This window comes from Rhineura floridana, chromosome 6 (genome assembly GCF_030035675.1).
Source record: "Rhineura floridana isolate rRhiFlo1 chromosome 6, rRhiFlo1.hap2, whole genome shotgun sequence".
Classification (NCBI taxonomy): Eukaryota; Metazoa; Chordata; class Lepidosauria; order Squamata; family Rhineuridae; genus Rhineura; species Rhineura floridana.
Window position 1 is genome coordinate 51517162 of NC_084485.1, and position 16469 is coordinate 51533630.

Genomic DNA, 16469 nt, shown 5'->3' on the forward strand with positions numbered 1-16469 from the left:
GTACTTTGGAACACTGTTCCTATTGAAATCAGACAGGCACCTACAATTCTGATATTTCATCACCTGTTGAAAACATTTGTTTCATCAAGTGGTTTTGATTCAGTGTTGATAATTTGTTCTGTATCTTATAATTTCAGTGATGATGATCTTATTGTATACCACCATGTTTTTTTTAATGAGTTGGTGGTTTATAAATACTTGGATAAATAAATAAAAATAAATAAAAGCAGGAGAATGCAAAATATCATCTTTAATGAATAATTTATTATTACAAACCCACTTTCCCCTTTTTTCCTGTTTCAGAGAAACTGGGGAAACTCATTTCCATTTATAACAGTACATTTCTTTAGCTCACTCCTCAATCCCCTTTTAAAAACTAAATGGCCATTTGTTGGGAGTGAGCCAACCAAAAGGAGGAAAAATTGGGTACGAGGGGAGTCAAAAGCAGGAGGGAGTGGTGGGGGTGGGATGGGAGTCAAATTTACTAAAGAATGTTTTAGGATGAAAAGACACTGTTGATTGGTCCTTTGAGAGGCAAAAATAGGCCTGCAATGTACTCCTTTGCATGTTTACTCAGATGTTTGTTATTGTTGTTATATGCCTTCAAGTCGATTACAACTTATGGCAACCCTATGAATCAGTGACCTCCAAGAGTATCTGTCATGAACCACCCTGTTCAGATCCTTTGTTCTTCCCCAGTAGCTGGGTGAGTGCCTTCTGACCTGGGGGTCTCATCTTCCAGCATTATCTCGTGTTGTATTTTGGATACTCTGTTCATAGGGTTTCCGTGGTAAGAGGTATTCAGAGGTGGTTTACCATTGCCTTCCTCTGAGTTTGGATGCATCTTAAGTGCAATGAAGGTTACTCCCAAGAAACAGTGAAAGGATTGCTACATTTTAGTCAGAGTTTGTAAGAGGACAGACTCAGCTCTCAAGAGGGCCTAGCTGTGTACCTGAAATCTCTCCTTCCAGGCAGGGAACAGTAGCTTTTGCCATGTGTCTTGGCTAAAACGCTACCACAGGAAGGGGATCTAACTGAGGCCCAGGCATCAAGAGCCAGCAGGGGGAGTGGAGTGGAACTGAAGAGAATCTGAAGGTGCTGGGGGCTTTCCCCCCCATCTGCAGGACTTGAAGGTTCTTGAAGGGCATAGTATAGATCAAGGACCTGTTATAAAAACATGCTGAATAAAACTAATAGTGCTCCTAGCTCACTTTAAAAAAACCTCAAAACAGTGGGCACCCACATGTTCTGCAGAAACTCACAAGTAGGGCAAAATGGTTGTATCCACCTTCTGTATTCACTCTATATACCAGTGGTAGCCAACATGGTGCCCTCCAGATATTGCTGGACTACAATTACTACCATCCCTTACCACTGGCTAGGGCTGATGGGAGTTGTAGTCCACAATATCTGGAGGGCCACCACATTGGGTATCCCTGCTCTATACTTTCATCTCTGGATATACTTATCATTCATTAATTTATCTCATGTATTACATTCCTATACGTGTCCTCTCAAAGGTAAATTCTATTCAGTTCAATGGAGCTTTCTCAGGTAACTGGTATAGAACTGCAGACTGCATCAACACTTATGCAGACAACTCCCCTAGGCATTGAATGCCATAAGTTATTTTACACTGTGCAAAGAAGTCATTTCTTGGTGAGACCTTAAACCAGTTTCCTATTGGTTTGAATAGACAGGGTACCAAAATTATTTTGTCCTGATTGAATATGCTTTCTACATCCTCTCTTCATACATCATATACGATTTTATAATTTTTTCTTTTTCTCTTTTTAAAGAAGCTGCCAACAGTTTAAACTTTTTGATTCTACATGGACGATAATCCATGTTTATTTTCGCTGTACTTTTGTGAAGATACTCCAATTTATTCAGTGGTATCCTAGTCTTGACTTCATGCCAGATAGATGAGAATGGGATACTGCCTAAGGCTGCAATTCAATACATGCCTACTCAGACTTACTTCCAGGTAAGTGAGTATTAGATTGCAGTCTTAGTCTGCTTGTGCAAGAGGTCTCACAGACATGTTGGGATCTGGGCTCATACCAATCTGACACCATGATTACATTGGCATAGCTGATAACTGTACAAAACTGTTGCAGTAAGGGCCAAAAATAGGAACTATTAGGCAGGTGGTAGGAGAGATGCAGGACCAATGGACTGGCCTGCCTGTCACCTTTTTATGTATCTTCTCCAGCAACATCTCTTTCTGGCATGAAACATCTAGAATTGCACAAGTTATCCTGAATGTTGCCATTCTTGATAAGACCTCTTGCTTCCATTCTTGTGGTGCCCATAAATTCTATCAGTGTATGGGAAGGGAATCATCTGGTTCCAAAAATGCTGAACACGGGCTAGGAAACTCAGGAAGGCTTCCCCTTCATCCCAAACAAAGTATCTTGATTAAGGCGATGCATGGATACCTGTGCCTTGAGTGACTGGAGTTTTTCAACAGCAGATTTAACAGGAGACAGGAATAGTATAGGCAGCTCACTGTTCTTGACTCTCGTTATTTCTTCTTCTGTGCAGGCTAAGATGCAACTGCCCATTTCTGCACAGGATCACCTCCATTCAGGTTATGCCTACAACACTGCTGTGCTTTGTATTTCACCCATCTAACGAAGAGTGATGACCAGGGCCTAAACTTGTTTCTGGGTGATGATGTCACGAATGCATTCATACAGATAAATGTACTTATCCTAGAGAGATAGAGAGAGAGAGGAGAGGAGATGAGATGCTATGGATGGGCAGAAGACGAGCTCTGTTTTCATCTCCTAAGGACAAAGAGAATGATAATACTGCAGTGTGGTGAGAGAGAAAAAGAAAAAAGAAATGACCAAGAATTGTCATCACAACAGGCTAGGAATTGGGTCAAGGAATCAACAGCAAAACTGGGTAAGCATGTTCAGGTAGATCAAACTGCTAATGCAGCACCATGGGCACTAATCCACACTATGGAACCCCTATAGCTGCTCTGTGGCTACAGGAAATTGCATTAAGATTGCAACAACTGCAGCCCAAGCTCCATCCTGCATATGTGAGCATCTCCACGGCTAGGCAGCTTGGTCACTAGGGAGATCCACGTTCTTCCCCTCTAGCAATGCCAGGGAGTTCTACACTTGGGAACAGAGAGAGAAAAGAGAGTGTACACATGCATGACTATCAGGGAACCATATGAAAATTGATGCAATACAAGTTGAATTGTACACCTGTGCTGCAGTTTTCAGTCTGTGAAAATTCCTGTTATACACAGGATTTGAGGTGCAAGGTGTTGTGCACAATGTCCTCTAGCGGCACAATATATTGATCACATGTTACTTCAAGGAAAATAACCTGGTGTTGATGGAGCCTAAAAGTTACAGTTCTGGATATACTTACCAAGACTAAATCCAATTAAACGCAGTTGGAATTATGTCTAATAATATGCATAGTCCATAGGAGTGTTTTCACATGCCTTTTTATGCAATAAATGTGTGTTTGTCCCTCCTTTACTGCACAGAGGCTGGGTATCTTCCCTTAAGAACTGCTGCTGCTGAGACTATTTTCCCAGCAGTATTTGTTCTTGCAAAACTGCAGTGTTTCACTCCGGTAGTATATTTATTGTTATTTGCTTTGCTTTACCAAGCAAGGAATGCACCTGCACCAGTCACTGGCCACTTTTGCCAGCCACTTGCTATTAGTGTTGATCAAACACATGCAACACTCTTGTAGGTGTTTCAGGTAACATCTAGAGAACTTTGAGGTCCTCAATCCCAAGAGTCTTTGGAGATTGTGTACTTTCTCCTTTTCCTGCACAGGAATGTGTGCACACATTCAGCTTGTTTATATTTTTAAAAGGTGAGCAGCAGTAATAACAACCCCCGTCCCCACTTTCTACTGCATGTATATGGAATATCTCACAGAATCAAAGCATATGGGAATATCCCATGAAGGCTGGAGTATGCTTTGATTGATCATGTGGAAAAGCCTGAAGAGACCCCTTGTTGACATCACTCTGGCTTTGAAAAAAGAAAGCAGGTATAAAAATATCGACTGTATGAAAGTTGCCCAATCATTTCCTGGTCCTTCATGAACGTGGGATAGATGGTTGGTGCAGGGAAGGGAGCAAAACTGTAGAGGACCATGCAAAGGAGTTGCTATAGGACAGGTGTGGGGAATCTTTGGCCCTCCTGATGTTACTGAACAACAACTCTCATCATCCTTGGCCATTGGCCATGCTTGCTGGGGCTGATGGGAGTTGTTGCTCAGCAACATCTGGAGGGCCAAAGCTTCCCCACATGTGTTATAGGAGGTCAAACTAGCTGAATCATCTAGGACAGGTTCCCAACCTTTCCCCCCCCCAGTAGACCACTTGAACATTGCCAAGGGTCTTGGTGGACCACTATGATTTTTCTGCCTGTTGTAGCAATTGTCATGCACTGTGCTAGATGTTGTATGAGTTTTAATTGTATTTTTGCTTCTTTTATCTTTATTGCATTGTATTGCTTTTTAAGCTTTTTAAAAATATTTTTAAATGATGTCTCCTGAGGTCTCTCAGTGCAGTCAATACAGCTCATATTGAGAATGTCCAGGCTGTTGAGGAGGAATACTTCTACTTTGGGGGGGGGAGAGATGTGGTATAGTAAAGGGGGCTAGAAAACGTGGGAGGAAGGGAAAGGGTGGAGGGTGTAAGAGGGGAAGAGCTGCAGTTGTAAAAATTGAAGAGCACTGTTTGTCAAGCCCTTGTTTGTTTGACTTGACTCTGTGAATGCCAGACTCGTGGCACGCAGGCACACAGGAACACTGGAAGGAAGGGCCATGGGAAGGGCCATCAAGAGTGAGGAGGGAGGCTACCTGCCTTCTGCAGCTAGCGCAGCTAGGACTGGAGGGCTGGGGAAAAGATTATGCTCCCCCCTCCCGGAGGTGGGGACTTTTACATCCTAATTTATATGCATAGATGGGAATTTAAAGAATAATTACTATAATTTAAACAGAAATCTAGCACAATAGCGGAGGAGACTGTGACCAGTGTGCCTGCTCAGTCTGTTATCCAGGTACTGCTGGTGGGCAACTTCAGGGCTCCTTACTTTCCATTCTTAAGATTCTTTATCTTTAAGTTAGACTTGGTTAGTTCAGTCATCTTTCACGTCTCCAAAATAAAGATTTAGAAGAATGAAAGAGAGAGACAAGGGTGAATGCGATTGCTCTGCTAGCCCGAGGGAGGGAGGGAAACAGCATACAGTGCAAAGCCTGAGAATGACAACAGAGCAGCCACTGCTCCTGTCCTTCCTCCACAGACCACCATCATGAAGTTCGTGGGCTACTGGTGGTCTGCAGACCACAGTTTGGGAACCCCATATCTAGGGGAATGACCCACTTCTAACCATGGCAGTGACTATGAAAAAAGGTGCACCTCCAACATTACTGATGAGACATTCTACTCTAAACTCTCAGCTAATGATTCCTTGGTTCCTCCATTTGAGGCCGCTTCCAGGCTGGGTGGTCTTCAATCATATACTACCAGCAAATTTAGGTTGTGCAATTAAAATAGATTTGGTCCTCTTGCAGAACCAACCCCTTCAAAAAATCAAAGCCCCCCCCCAAAAAAAAACCCAGACTTTTTGCAGTAAAGAAAGTAACAGGGAAAGACACAGGGAAAGTGTGAGATAACAATTGCTTAACACAACATCATGTGTCCTCCTCCACACAAGCCAATCCAAATGAATATTCAACAAACAGTGGGCATTGTATAACTTCCACACAAAAATTACGAAAAGAAATCAGGGTGAATGTTCAGTGATCAGGTCATCTGGAAGAGCCCTTAATCTGAGTGGCAACCACTGCTGACAATCACAAAAAGTCCCAGTGATGTCAAGGGATTCCATGACCTTGCTGACTAGCTTTAGAGAGACAGAAAGCACAGGGAACCTGCAAAGGGACAGACGTGGCTGTGACACAGCTCTTGGTCAGAAATCTCCACTGCTGCTCAAGCTGCCGCTTTTGACCTTTACATACCAGTGTTGGAGTCATGAGACAGCAACTCCTCACCAGCCTCAGAACCACACCATATACATCCACACTTTTCTCTCCTTTCAGTTGCTGCAGCAGAGTATCCAGAGCAATCAGCACTCCAATCTGGCCCACACCACCTGAACTGTAAAATAAATTAATTAATTAATTTACAATTTATTTTAATGGATTTAATTAACTGACTGCCCTTCATCCAATTAGGATCACAGGACAATTGGCAACACATTAACCACTAAACATTAGATAAAACCAGGATATTATACATCTCATGTCACAGCAGATGGCAAACACAATACAGATGGCCCAACTAAAACATCCATATCATCCAAAGGCCTGGCTGAATAGGCGTGTTGTGAGCTGGTATAATGATGCTGACTGAAGCATCTCCAAAAAGCAGGGAGTTCCACAAAGTGGATGCCGTCAGAGAGAGCTGGCTGTCACTATCAGATGGTGGTTTTTTTACAACTGGGCATCAAACCAGTGACCTGGGTATACCCAAATATGGGACTGACATAAGAGCTCACCAGTCCTAGTGAAAACACCCTTGACCTACTGGAGAAGAACCCAAGCCGGGGAGGTGGGGGAGAAGGGCCTTACTTGCAATGCAGGACCAAGGGGCTGGTTCTCTTCCGATATGGTACTAGTTGCCTGACAGTGGTGAGGAAGCCCACCAAGATCTCAGGGTCTGGCAGCTCCTCTTCTTCCTCCAGTTGCAACCGGAACCGTTGCAGCAGTCTTTCCTTCGCCTTTTTCTCCTGAGAAAACAACAAAGGCACTATGATAATCAAGCAAGTGCATGGAAAAGTGGCATAGAGGGCAGGCCAATGCATGAATGAAGAGTTCTTGTAACTCAAAGCTTACTTACGTACTCCAATTAACACCCCCAAGCCCAACCCAGAACAATGGTATTGCTTCATCGTCCTCTGCCCTGAGTGAATTTTATTGGGCACCCACCAAATGAACTGCCCTCATGAACGACAGCATGGAGGGGTGGAGTGGTTAAAGGGTCAGAAAATAAGACCCAGGTGCCTCAGTTAGTTGGCCCATTCCCTCAACATATGTATGCATTTCACTTGTGCATTTCATTATTGCTTCTTCCAAAGGAAAACTGGAGAGAAAAGAGATTATGAGCAGGCATGTGTCACTACATGAGTGTGTCTCACAGAGAAGTGTCTGGATTTTGTTATCCAACATTATTATTTAGACTTCGTTTTTTCTATTTTTTTTTAATCCAAATGGTTTACAGCCAATAATCCAACTGAAGCAGTGAAAACAATAAAAACAACAGTAAAAGCAACAGATAGGAATATAGAAAACTCCCTTATACCAACTCAGTTTATTGGCCCATCAACATTCCATCTTCTGTTAACACTGACTGGCAGTGGTCCTGCAGATTTTCAGGCAAGAGTTTATCCTAGGGTACTTGCAGACACCAAGGACTGAATCTGGGACTTCTTGCTCTAAAAGCATGTGCTCTGCTATTGAGCGCCAGCCCCTCCTCAAAGGTCCAGGTGGAAGAAGCAGAAGTGAATGCCACTCAGTGAAAAACTCTGGAGAATCAAAAGGCCACAATCCAATGCCTTCAGGTAATGAACCTTTTTGGGAAGAGTGTTCCAAAAATTGAGCACCACCACTGAATGGACCCTTTACCTGATCGCTATTCACCTAACCTCTGATGATGGCAGCATGCACAGGAGGGCCTTCAAAGCAGAGCCTAACTGGGCAAACTCATATGGGAGAAGGTAGTCATTCAGGCAATGCCTTAAGCACTGTGGGTGGCAGCAACTGGGGCTGAATCAGTAGCAGTAGCAAAAGCAAGTATGACTTTACAGGAATTTATTTGCTTTCAATGCACTTTGCAAGTCCTGAGCTCTTGTACCTCCCTGTCACAGACTTGCTGCAGGGACAACAAACACACTTGTAGTTCCGGCTTTTGTGAAACCACAGAACTGGAAAGGAGCAGAAGGCTAACAAGCACAATCCATTTTCCAACTTCCCATAGATTAACCTATGCAATCAGCAAAAGTGGCTCACTGGGTGGGTGGAGCTGCTACACTAGCTTTCCAGCACTGGATTGGCTCTGCTAGTGCATTTGCACTGTGCCAGTCTTCCTGCTGCTTCACTCCTCACCTTCTTCCTCCTGGTAAGCAACAGTGACCCATCTGTTGGAAAGCTAGCATAGTGACTCTGCTGTGCTCTACCTGGCAAGCCACTTCTGGCAATCAGACCATTGTAAGTGGAGAGCGGGTACACTGCGGGAAGATGCTTACAGAGCAAACGTCTCCAGATGATTCATACAAGCAAACCAAGCTTCAAGAGAAGGCACAACAACAACAAGAGACCCAAACTCCAGAGTCTCTACCATTTGATCTGAAGGGGGTACCCTCCCCCAGCTCCAAATATGGTATTTAGTTTGGTATTGAGCATGAGCAAAACCTGTCAGCTGAGTCATCCCAAACAGTAACTGGACCCTTCTCCATACCACCAATATCCTTTAGCTTGTTATGGCAATTCCAGATGGCTCAGAGGAAGTGGGAGTAAAGAAAACAATTTGTGGAGTGGGGAAAAAACACCTCCACCTGAGGAGGTGATGAACCACAAGTGAGGCATCTAGAGAGGAAACCATAACATCATCTTATATCTATCCAACTCTAAACTGAACATTTGAAGTTCAGTTTGTTCCCATGAGTCTGTTGACAAACTTCTACTCAAAATTGATGTGTTGCTTTGCAGGGCAATCTTCAAGCCACAGACTTCTGTTTGCCCTTGTCCATGGTCCCATGACTTCCCACCATTCTCAACTCACGTACATATTTCAGTCTGAGTTGAATGCATGGCCATCCAGAAATGACCTTCTCTGGGCCTTGCTGTATGGTCAACATCTCTGTGCATACAGGTTCACCCTCGGAGGGCCAGCATGAGTTGTCTGGAACCTACACAAAAAATAGGGACAGCAGTTACAGTTCTATCTTCCCCCTAGCTGGGCTGATGGCACAACCATTGCTGGTCATTCTTAAGTGATTATGCCCAGTGAAGAGCCATGTGACAATCTGTTTGTGACCCTACAAAACACACATGCATTAGAGAAGAATGCAGCTTCCTCCATCTTCAGGAGAAGGGTGCAGAAGAATGAAACTCACAACACCAGTGCACAGCAAGATAGAGGTGGATAGCTATTTCCTCCACATGAATGTTTCTACAAGGCTTATACAAAAACCATTCCCGTGGAGGTAACACTGCATTGAAAGGTGCCCTTTAAACATCACACCAGAATTAAAAGCTGTTTTCTAGGAGTTCATTCCATAGCAGTAGTATAACTGGTCAAGGGCCATTCCCACAGAATTTGCATGTTGCCAGAAAGGAGGGGCCATCTAAGTAGGAAAGCCCCAAGCTAGCCACATGGTTGCATAATTCAGATGAACTCTCCCCACTGCCCTTACATGGGAACCACTTATGGAAAAAACAGCTGTCACACAGCTAGGATTCTGTTGGAATGGCACCCTCACCAATCCTAGATGCCCATACTGAACCCATCCTATTGTCCTATGCTATTGTCTCACTGAATGCTACCATCCCAGAATGGTCTGCCTCCAGCTTTCTGTGGATTTGCATAATTACTGTCTTACCGGGCTATTCATCTGCCCAGGTAGTAGAGTGATGATGGTGTGGACTCCATGTTCCCAGACCAGTCCCCAGAATTCCTCCAGAGCCAGTTTGTCAGGTCCTTCTATAGCTATATAGTCCTTAGCTGAGTTGCAGCCCTGCCAAAAAAGAAAAAAAACACCAGCCTCATTTACCACAGTTAGCCAGGTGTCAATGCCAGAAGATAAGCCTGGTCTAAGCTTGGATAAGGTGTGCTGCAGAAAAACGTATCTTAGTTACAGCAGTAAGTTAGAGGTTACAGTATCTGTAACTATTCACAGTTAGTTGGAGATGGAGAGTCAAGAGCTGCTAGTAATAGAACCAGACGGCCATGGCTCAATTGTATACACACCTAGTGCTTCCAGCGTAAAGGTGAAGAATATGTGTGGCCCTCCAGCAGTTGTTTCCATCAGCCCCAGTGACCATGGCAAATGATTGGAAATGATGGGAATGCAATCTAAGATCATCTGGAGGTCCACTTGTTCCTCATCCCTGACCTCACTTCACGACAACAGGCTAAAGCATCACTCTGGGGAGTGAAAGGGTCACAGATTCTGAGTGGCTCCACCCATACAAGTAAGCCATTGGGCTGTCAACGGAAATGGCTAGAAAGGCTTCCTGTTCGTGGGGGATGTTGCTTGGGCAATTACGGCACTGCTTAGCTCTGGCTCATTCTGGCCCTTGGCTTGACCTCTCTTCCCTTGCCTGAGGGCTCATCCAGACGACTGCAAAATGTGTGACACGCCCACTATGTGTGTTCATTATTTTTTGGTCGTCCAAATGACGTCTCGCGCTGTTACGGATTTTCACGGGTTAAATCTGCTCCTTGCAATACCGGCAAAAATGCGATTTGCTCTTTAAAATCGGGAATCATCCGCTGTGCCTTCAGGAGTTAGGATGCAATACCGCAGACTTTACAGCTGATGGGCGGTTCTTGGGCGTTTCCCCTTGCCCCTTCTCCTCATTCCAGCCAATCACATATCTGCACTTTTGCGCATGTGTGAGAATAAGCCAGTGTGTGGCAGCTGTGAAAAAGGCAAATTCCATGCTAGCGATAATTAGGAAAGGTATTGAAAATAAAACAGCCGATATCATAATGCCGTTGTATAAATCTATGGTGCGGCCGCATTTGGAATACTGTGTACAGTTCTGGTCGCCTCATCTCAAAAAGGATATTATAGAGTTGGAAAAGGTGCAGAAGAGGGCAACCAGAATGATCAAGGGGATGGAGCGACTCCCTTACGAGGAAAGGTTGCAGCATTTGGGGCTTTTTAGTTTAGAGAAAAGGCGGGTCAGAGGAGACATGATAGAAGTGTATAAAATTATGCATGGCATTGAGAAAGTGGATAGAGAAAAGTTCTTCTCCCTCTCTCATAATACTAGAACTCGTGGACATTCAAAGAAGCTGAATGTTGGAAGACTCAGGACAGACAAAAGGAAGTACTTCTTTACTCAGCGCATAGTTAAACTATGGAATTTGCTCCCACAAGATGCAGTAATGGCCACCAGCTTGGATGGCTTTAAAAGAAGATTAGACAAATTCATGGAGGACAGGGCTATCAATGGCTACTAGCCATGATGGCTGTGCTCTGCCACCCTAGTCAGAGGCAGCATGCTTCTGAAAACCAGTTGCCGGAAGCCTCAGGAGGGGAGAGTGTTCTTGCACTCGGGTCCTGCTTGCGGGCTTCCCCCAGGCACCTGGTTGGCCACTGTGAGAACAGGATGCTGGACTAGATGGGCCACTGGCCTGATCCAGCAGGCTCTTCTTATGTTCTTATGTTCTTAAGCCCGGGAAAACTGAACCAACCATCGCAATGGTGGGGTGTTGGGGGGGGTCTGCAACTACTGCGCAGATGCATTTTATTTTTTGCCAGCCTGCAAACTGGGCGGCCACTCTGGGTGAGATCTGCAATGCACAGCAAGCGAGAAAGGGGCTGCTGTCGGTTTCACGCCTGCCTCGGAAAGCTTTGTCAATTTCATTGTACTTGCTGGGGGTTTTGCTTCAAATCAGAAAAGCATACATTGGTTTAAGTGTAATATTGCAAATACAAACTTAGAAAAGGGCTTCTGGTCGGTTTCAAGCCTGCTCCAGAAAGCTTTGTCAGTTTCATTCTCTGTGGGAAGGAAAGGGAGAAGGGGGGGGGTGATACGTTTCTTGCTTTTTTGGAGAAATAAGTGCAATTGCCAGCGTGTGTATCTCCTTAAATATCAATAAAGGCAGAAAAGCATACATTCATTTAAGCATAATATCACAAATACAAACAAGGCAGGCGTGAAACCGACCAGCAGCCTTTCCTTCCAAGGCAAGAACTCCTTTACAGCCATATTGTGCTTCCTTGCAAAGGGGGAGAGGAGCATACGTAATTTTTTTGCTGACCAATTGGCTGATGGGGGAGGTTTTAGAGGTGGAGCTTGGAAAAAACGAAAAGAATGTAGGGGTCTTAGGGCTGCGTGTGCGGGTGCAAAAAAGTGTTTTTTTTTTAATTGGGAAAGAGCGAACTAAAAGGCAAAGTGAGGACTATCAGATGACAAACCGAATATGGAAACTGTGGATTATCCCGCTCCGTTTGGATAAGCCCTGAGTCTGACCACTGTCACCGTTCCTACTGGACTGCTGTCTGTGGGTCAGCCCTACTAGGATGGGGCTAATTTATAACGGGGAAAAGGCATAAGAAGAAATGGTTGAATACTCTCTTCCAGAGCACTACATTACTGATCTTTAAAGCAGCCTCCTGGGGCTGCTAATTGGGAAAACAAAATATCAGGTTTGTCCTTAGGCAGTCTTATATCTGCTTTGGAGAATGGAAGATTAAAAAAAAAAAAACCTTGCAGCAAACAGATGATTCAACAACTTTAGCAAAAGCTCAGAGGATGGAATGAAATATACATTTTATTTGTTTATTAAAACGTATATACCGCTGGATTGTAAAAAACCTTTAAGCGGTTTGCAAAAGACATTAAAATTATCAATAAAACAGTTAAAAACAAGTAATTAAAAACATTTTTAAAACAAATGAAAAATAGCAACATACAAAAAATTAAAATGCATCAGAATCTATGCATCTGGATATGCTTGCCTAAACAAACAAAAGTTTTAAGCAGGCACCAAAAAGAATACAGTGAAGGCGCCTGCCTGATATCAATAGGCAGGGAGTTCCAAAGTGTTGGTGCTGCCACACTAAAAGAACGATATATATCTTCTTTATTTTAAGTACTTTTCTTACAGTAGATTTCTTGGTGTTAATAATCCAGTAGTTTTATGGATTAAAATACCTTAATCTAGGCCAACATACCTGGTGCCCCCCGGTTATATTGGATTTATAATTAGCCATGCTGCCTGGGGCTGATGTAGCCCAACACATCTGGAAGGCACCAGATTGGGGAAGGCTGGCCTAGGCCAATTATTTCCAAGTTTGCTACTATAGAGATTTAGTCACAAGGTATTTTATTTAAAAGTTACTTGTCTTATCTTCTTCCTGATCTGGAAGTCAACTATCCATCCTCTTCTATTTTACTGTCTCCTGCATCTACCATTGGCAGACTAGTCACATAGTTCCCAGAATGCACTGTTTGCTATTACTGTTATTATTTAACATTTATTTGTAACCAATGATGTGCTGGGCCCTCCTTTGTCTGTAAATATACTTCTGTGAATGGAATCCAAAGTAGTATTTGTGGGTTCTCTCCAGCCATCGATGCCCAGAGTTAGTCTGCCTCTGAACATGCCGTCTTCATATAACAACAGCAGCCATCAGCAGAGACTCTTAACATTAATGCTAGAGTGACAAAAACTGTTTTCTTATGCTTTTGTATTGAAATGTTATGTTATTAATATTGAAATGTTATGTTATTAATTGGATATGTTTTAATTGATTGATGGAATGTTTTATGATGTTTTATGATTACTTTAAATGTGATAATGTTTAGATAATCAACTGGAGTTATTGTTGGATTGTTATGTTTTGAAATGATTTGAAACAATTGGTATGTTTTTGAATTGATTGCTATTGATGTCGTCATTTGCATTTTTGTAAGCAACTTTGAGCATATTTGTATGGAAAAGTGGCATATAAATTCAAGTAATAAATAAATAAATTTGTCATTTTTTCACAATGGCACAGGTCATCTGATATTCTCAACAGTGCTGCAACTCACCACGTATTGAATAGCATTTGTATTTTTGCACTTAGGTTTAATTCCATTTGACTGATAATTCATTTTACACGTGTATAGTTTTGGCCCAACTCTCCAGTTTAGCAAGATTATTTTGATTTCAGGTCATGTCCTCAAAAATATTTCCAATTAGCTCCTGCTCTCAGTTGTTTAGAAATAGGAGTTCTGTATTTTTCACACATTCATCTGTGTTCTTAATGAAAATACTGAACTGAGAGGTGGGGTGGGGCCTCCAAGACAGATTTCTGCAGAATCCACGTGTTACCTCCTCACAGTTTGACAGCTGTTGAGTTATGCTTGAGTAATATGATACTACATAGTTTTATGAATTAATACCTTACCTCTCTCACACAACACACTTGCCCAGCCAAGGGAAAACATACACATTTGACATGAGCCACTGATCCCTTCTATAGGAGTGCAGCATGCAGCAAAGGCATCTGCAGGCAACAACCCAGAAAGAGGGTAAACATAATTCATGGTGGACTCACAGGGATGAACCAGACGTTTGTGAGGTCTGAGAAGGGATCTCGATCCAGCTGTGAAAACTTCACTTTCGAGTGGTCATCTGCAAAAGAGCCTTTGTGTGAAGAAGGTGGAGGATGGGATGGCACAGTGGATTGGGCACAGCTCAGTCCTGTGCAGCAGGATTACAACCCTTAGCTCAGCAGCCTGTTCATTCAGAGTTGCTCCCACATGGACCCAGCAAGTCCTCATGGCAACTAGGCCCTTTTGGAACTCCCTTCTAAGAAACCTCTTTGCAGAATTAGGTTGTCTGTCAGCACAGTGGTTTAGAGAATGAGATCTGGCTGAGATGAGCTTTCAAGCAAGAGCTTCCTGAGCACTGCATCAGGAAACTCTTGCTTCAGATCTCAGTCACATGTTCACTGGGTATTCTTTGGCAAGGCGTTATCTTGACTTCAACTCTTCCCTCACTAATATGAAGATACTAACGCTACCAGTTTACCTGTTTAAAGAATACTGAGAAGTTTGTGATGTACTTTGAGCATTATTACATAAGAACATGTTCACATCTCTCTAACAGCAGTATTTAGCTCTTGCTATTTTGCTCCTGGGAAGCCAACTTAACAGAGCATAATTTACTCTAGCATTTAGTGCTTTACTTCTGCACTGTCTGCACTACCAACTCAGGGTTTAGCTGTTGCTCCAACAGCGGTAATTTACTCCCAGCTGTAAAGTGCTTTGCCTCAACAGGGGCAGCTGTACTGAAGCAAACCAGACTAGTTTATTCCCTATTGTGATGGTACTATGGGCGGTAGACAAAGTAAATCGCTGTTTGAAATGAACGGTGCAAAGCACACCTCAAGTTTACTCTCCACTTTGGTGGCAGTGCTGAGAGCACAGAAGCGAAGTGTGTGATTGCTGGAATAAACTGCTGCTGTTTTGAGAGCAATAAAGTGGAACAAGCCAGCAATATGATTTAGTTAGGGATAAAAGAGAAAAAAAATCGAACTAATGTTTTCTTCTCCCTCAAGCCCACAAAACATTCCCCAGGATTGCTGAGAGGATAGATGCTAGTCACGTGTGGCATTTGTCATTCCATACAGCATGCAGTGCAGATGCTCTACTACTGAGCTATGGCCCTTCCCCAAATGCGAAAAAACCCCAAAGCTTCTTTCTGCCTCCCTTCTCTTTTTGTATCAGTGACTACTTCTGGGGGTGGGGGGAACATGAAGGGAGAAAACACGTGCAACTTACTTGTGTGCCCATATTAAAAGCAAAAGCACCCAGATCCCCTCAGAAGTCAAAATGCTAGAGCACTTGCAGTTTTGCATACTTATTTGTTAGAATTGTTTATATCCCACCTTTCTACTTCCTAGACTAGTGCAGCTAACAACATTTTTTAAAAGTAAAAACAATCAATAATTATACAAACATTTCAAACAAAAACAAAATAGCAAATAATTAAAACATCGGAGTCAGCTTAAAATACAAGTTAAGAAAAAAGTCCACCTGAACAACCTTATCTCCACCGGGTAGAACAAGTGAGAGAAGGCCAAACAAACAACAGGATTTCACTATTGGGGTGCAGCCACAGAAATGGCCCTTCCATGTTTCCCAACTAGCCTAGCATCCACCCATGCTGGGATGTAGAAAAGAGACTTCCCATCAGATCTTAGAGTGTGGGCAGGATATACAGGAGAGGCAGTTCTTTATGTGCCCTGGACCCAAGTCACTGAGGGTTTTACAAATAACCAGCACTTTGAATTGTGCCTGGTACACTGTTCTCAGGCAGCCATATGTGCAGGCACATTATAGTAGTCCAGTCTTGACTTTACCAAGGCATGTGTCACTATATCTAGATCTAACTTCCCCAGAAATGGGTGCAGTTGGCCTACCAGCCTAAACTGAGCAAAGGTCCCTTTGGGCATGGCCACTATCTGAGTATCTAACAGCAAGGCTGGATCCAGGAAGTCTCCCAAAGTGTGAACCTCATCTTTGACAGGGAATGTTACCTCATACAGAAGAAGATAAAGAAGCTAATCCCCCCATCATCTCTGTTAGCCCTCATCAAGGGATGGGATCCATTGACTGGTGCCGGTTCGAAAACATTCTGTGGACCTAACAGGCTGGCATTGATTTGAGTTAGTTATGTATCTGCTAGC

At 43.3% G+C, this 16469-nt stretch overlaps 1 protein-coding gene across 7 annotated transcripts in view; it reads right to left on the bottom strand.

The window, feature by feature from the left end:
• Positions 1-235: 235 nt before the first annotated feature.
• Positions 236-16469, bottom strand: part of LOC133387313 (receptor-type tyrosine-protein phosphatase V-like) — a 79088-nt gene continuing 62854 nt past the window's right edge. For 4 of the 7 annotated variants that reach the window (XM_061631840.1, XM_061631839.1, XM_061631841.1 and 1 more), the window contains exons 31-36: positions 14334-14410; positions 9654-9788; positions 8838-8960; positions 6625-6782; positions 6013-6151; positions 236-2717 (exon numbers count right to left, since the gene is read on the bottom strand). In XM_061631840.1, coding sequence (XP_061487824.1) covers positions 2658-2717; positions 6013-6151; positions 6625-6782; positions 8838-8960; positions 9654-9788; positions 14334-14410 — 692 coding nt within the window. In that variant the 3' untranslated portion in view covers positions 236-2657. The other 3 variants (XM_061631844.1, XM_061631845.1, XM_061631846.1) reach the window with 3 other exon arrangements.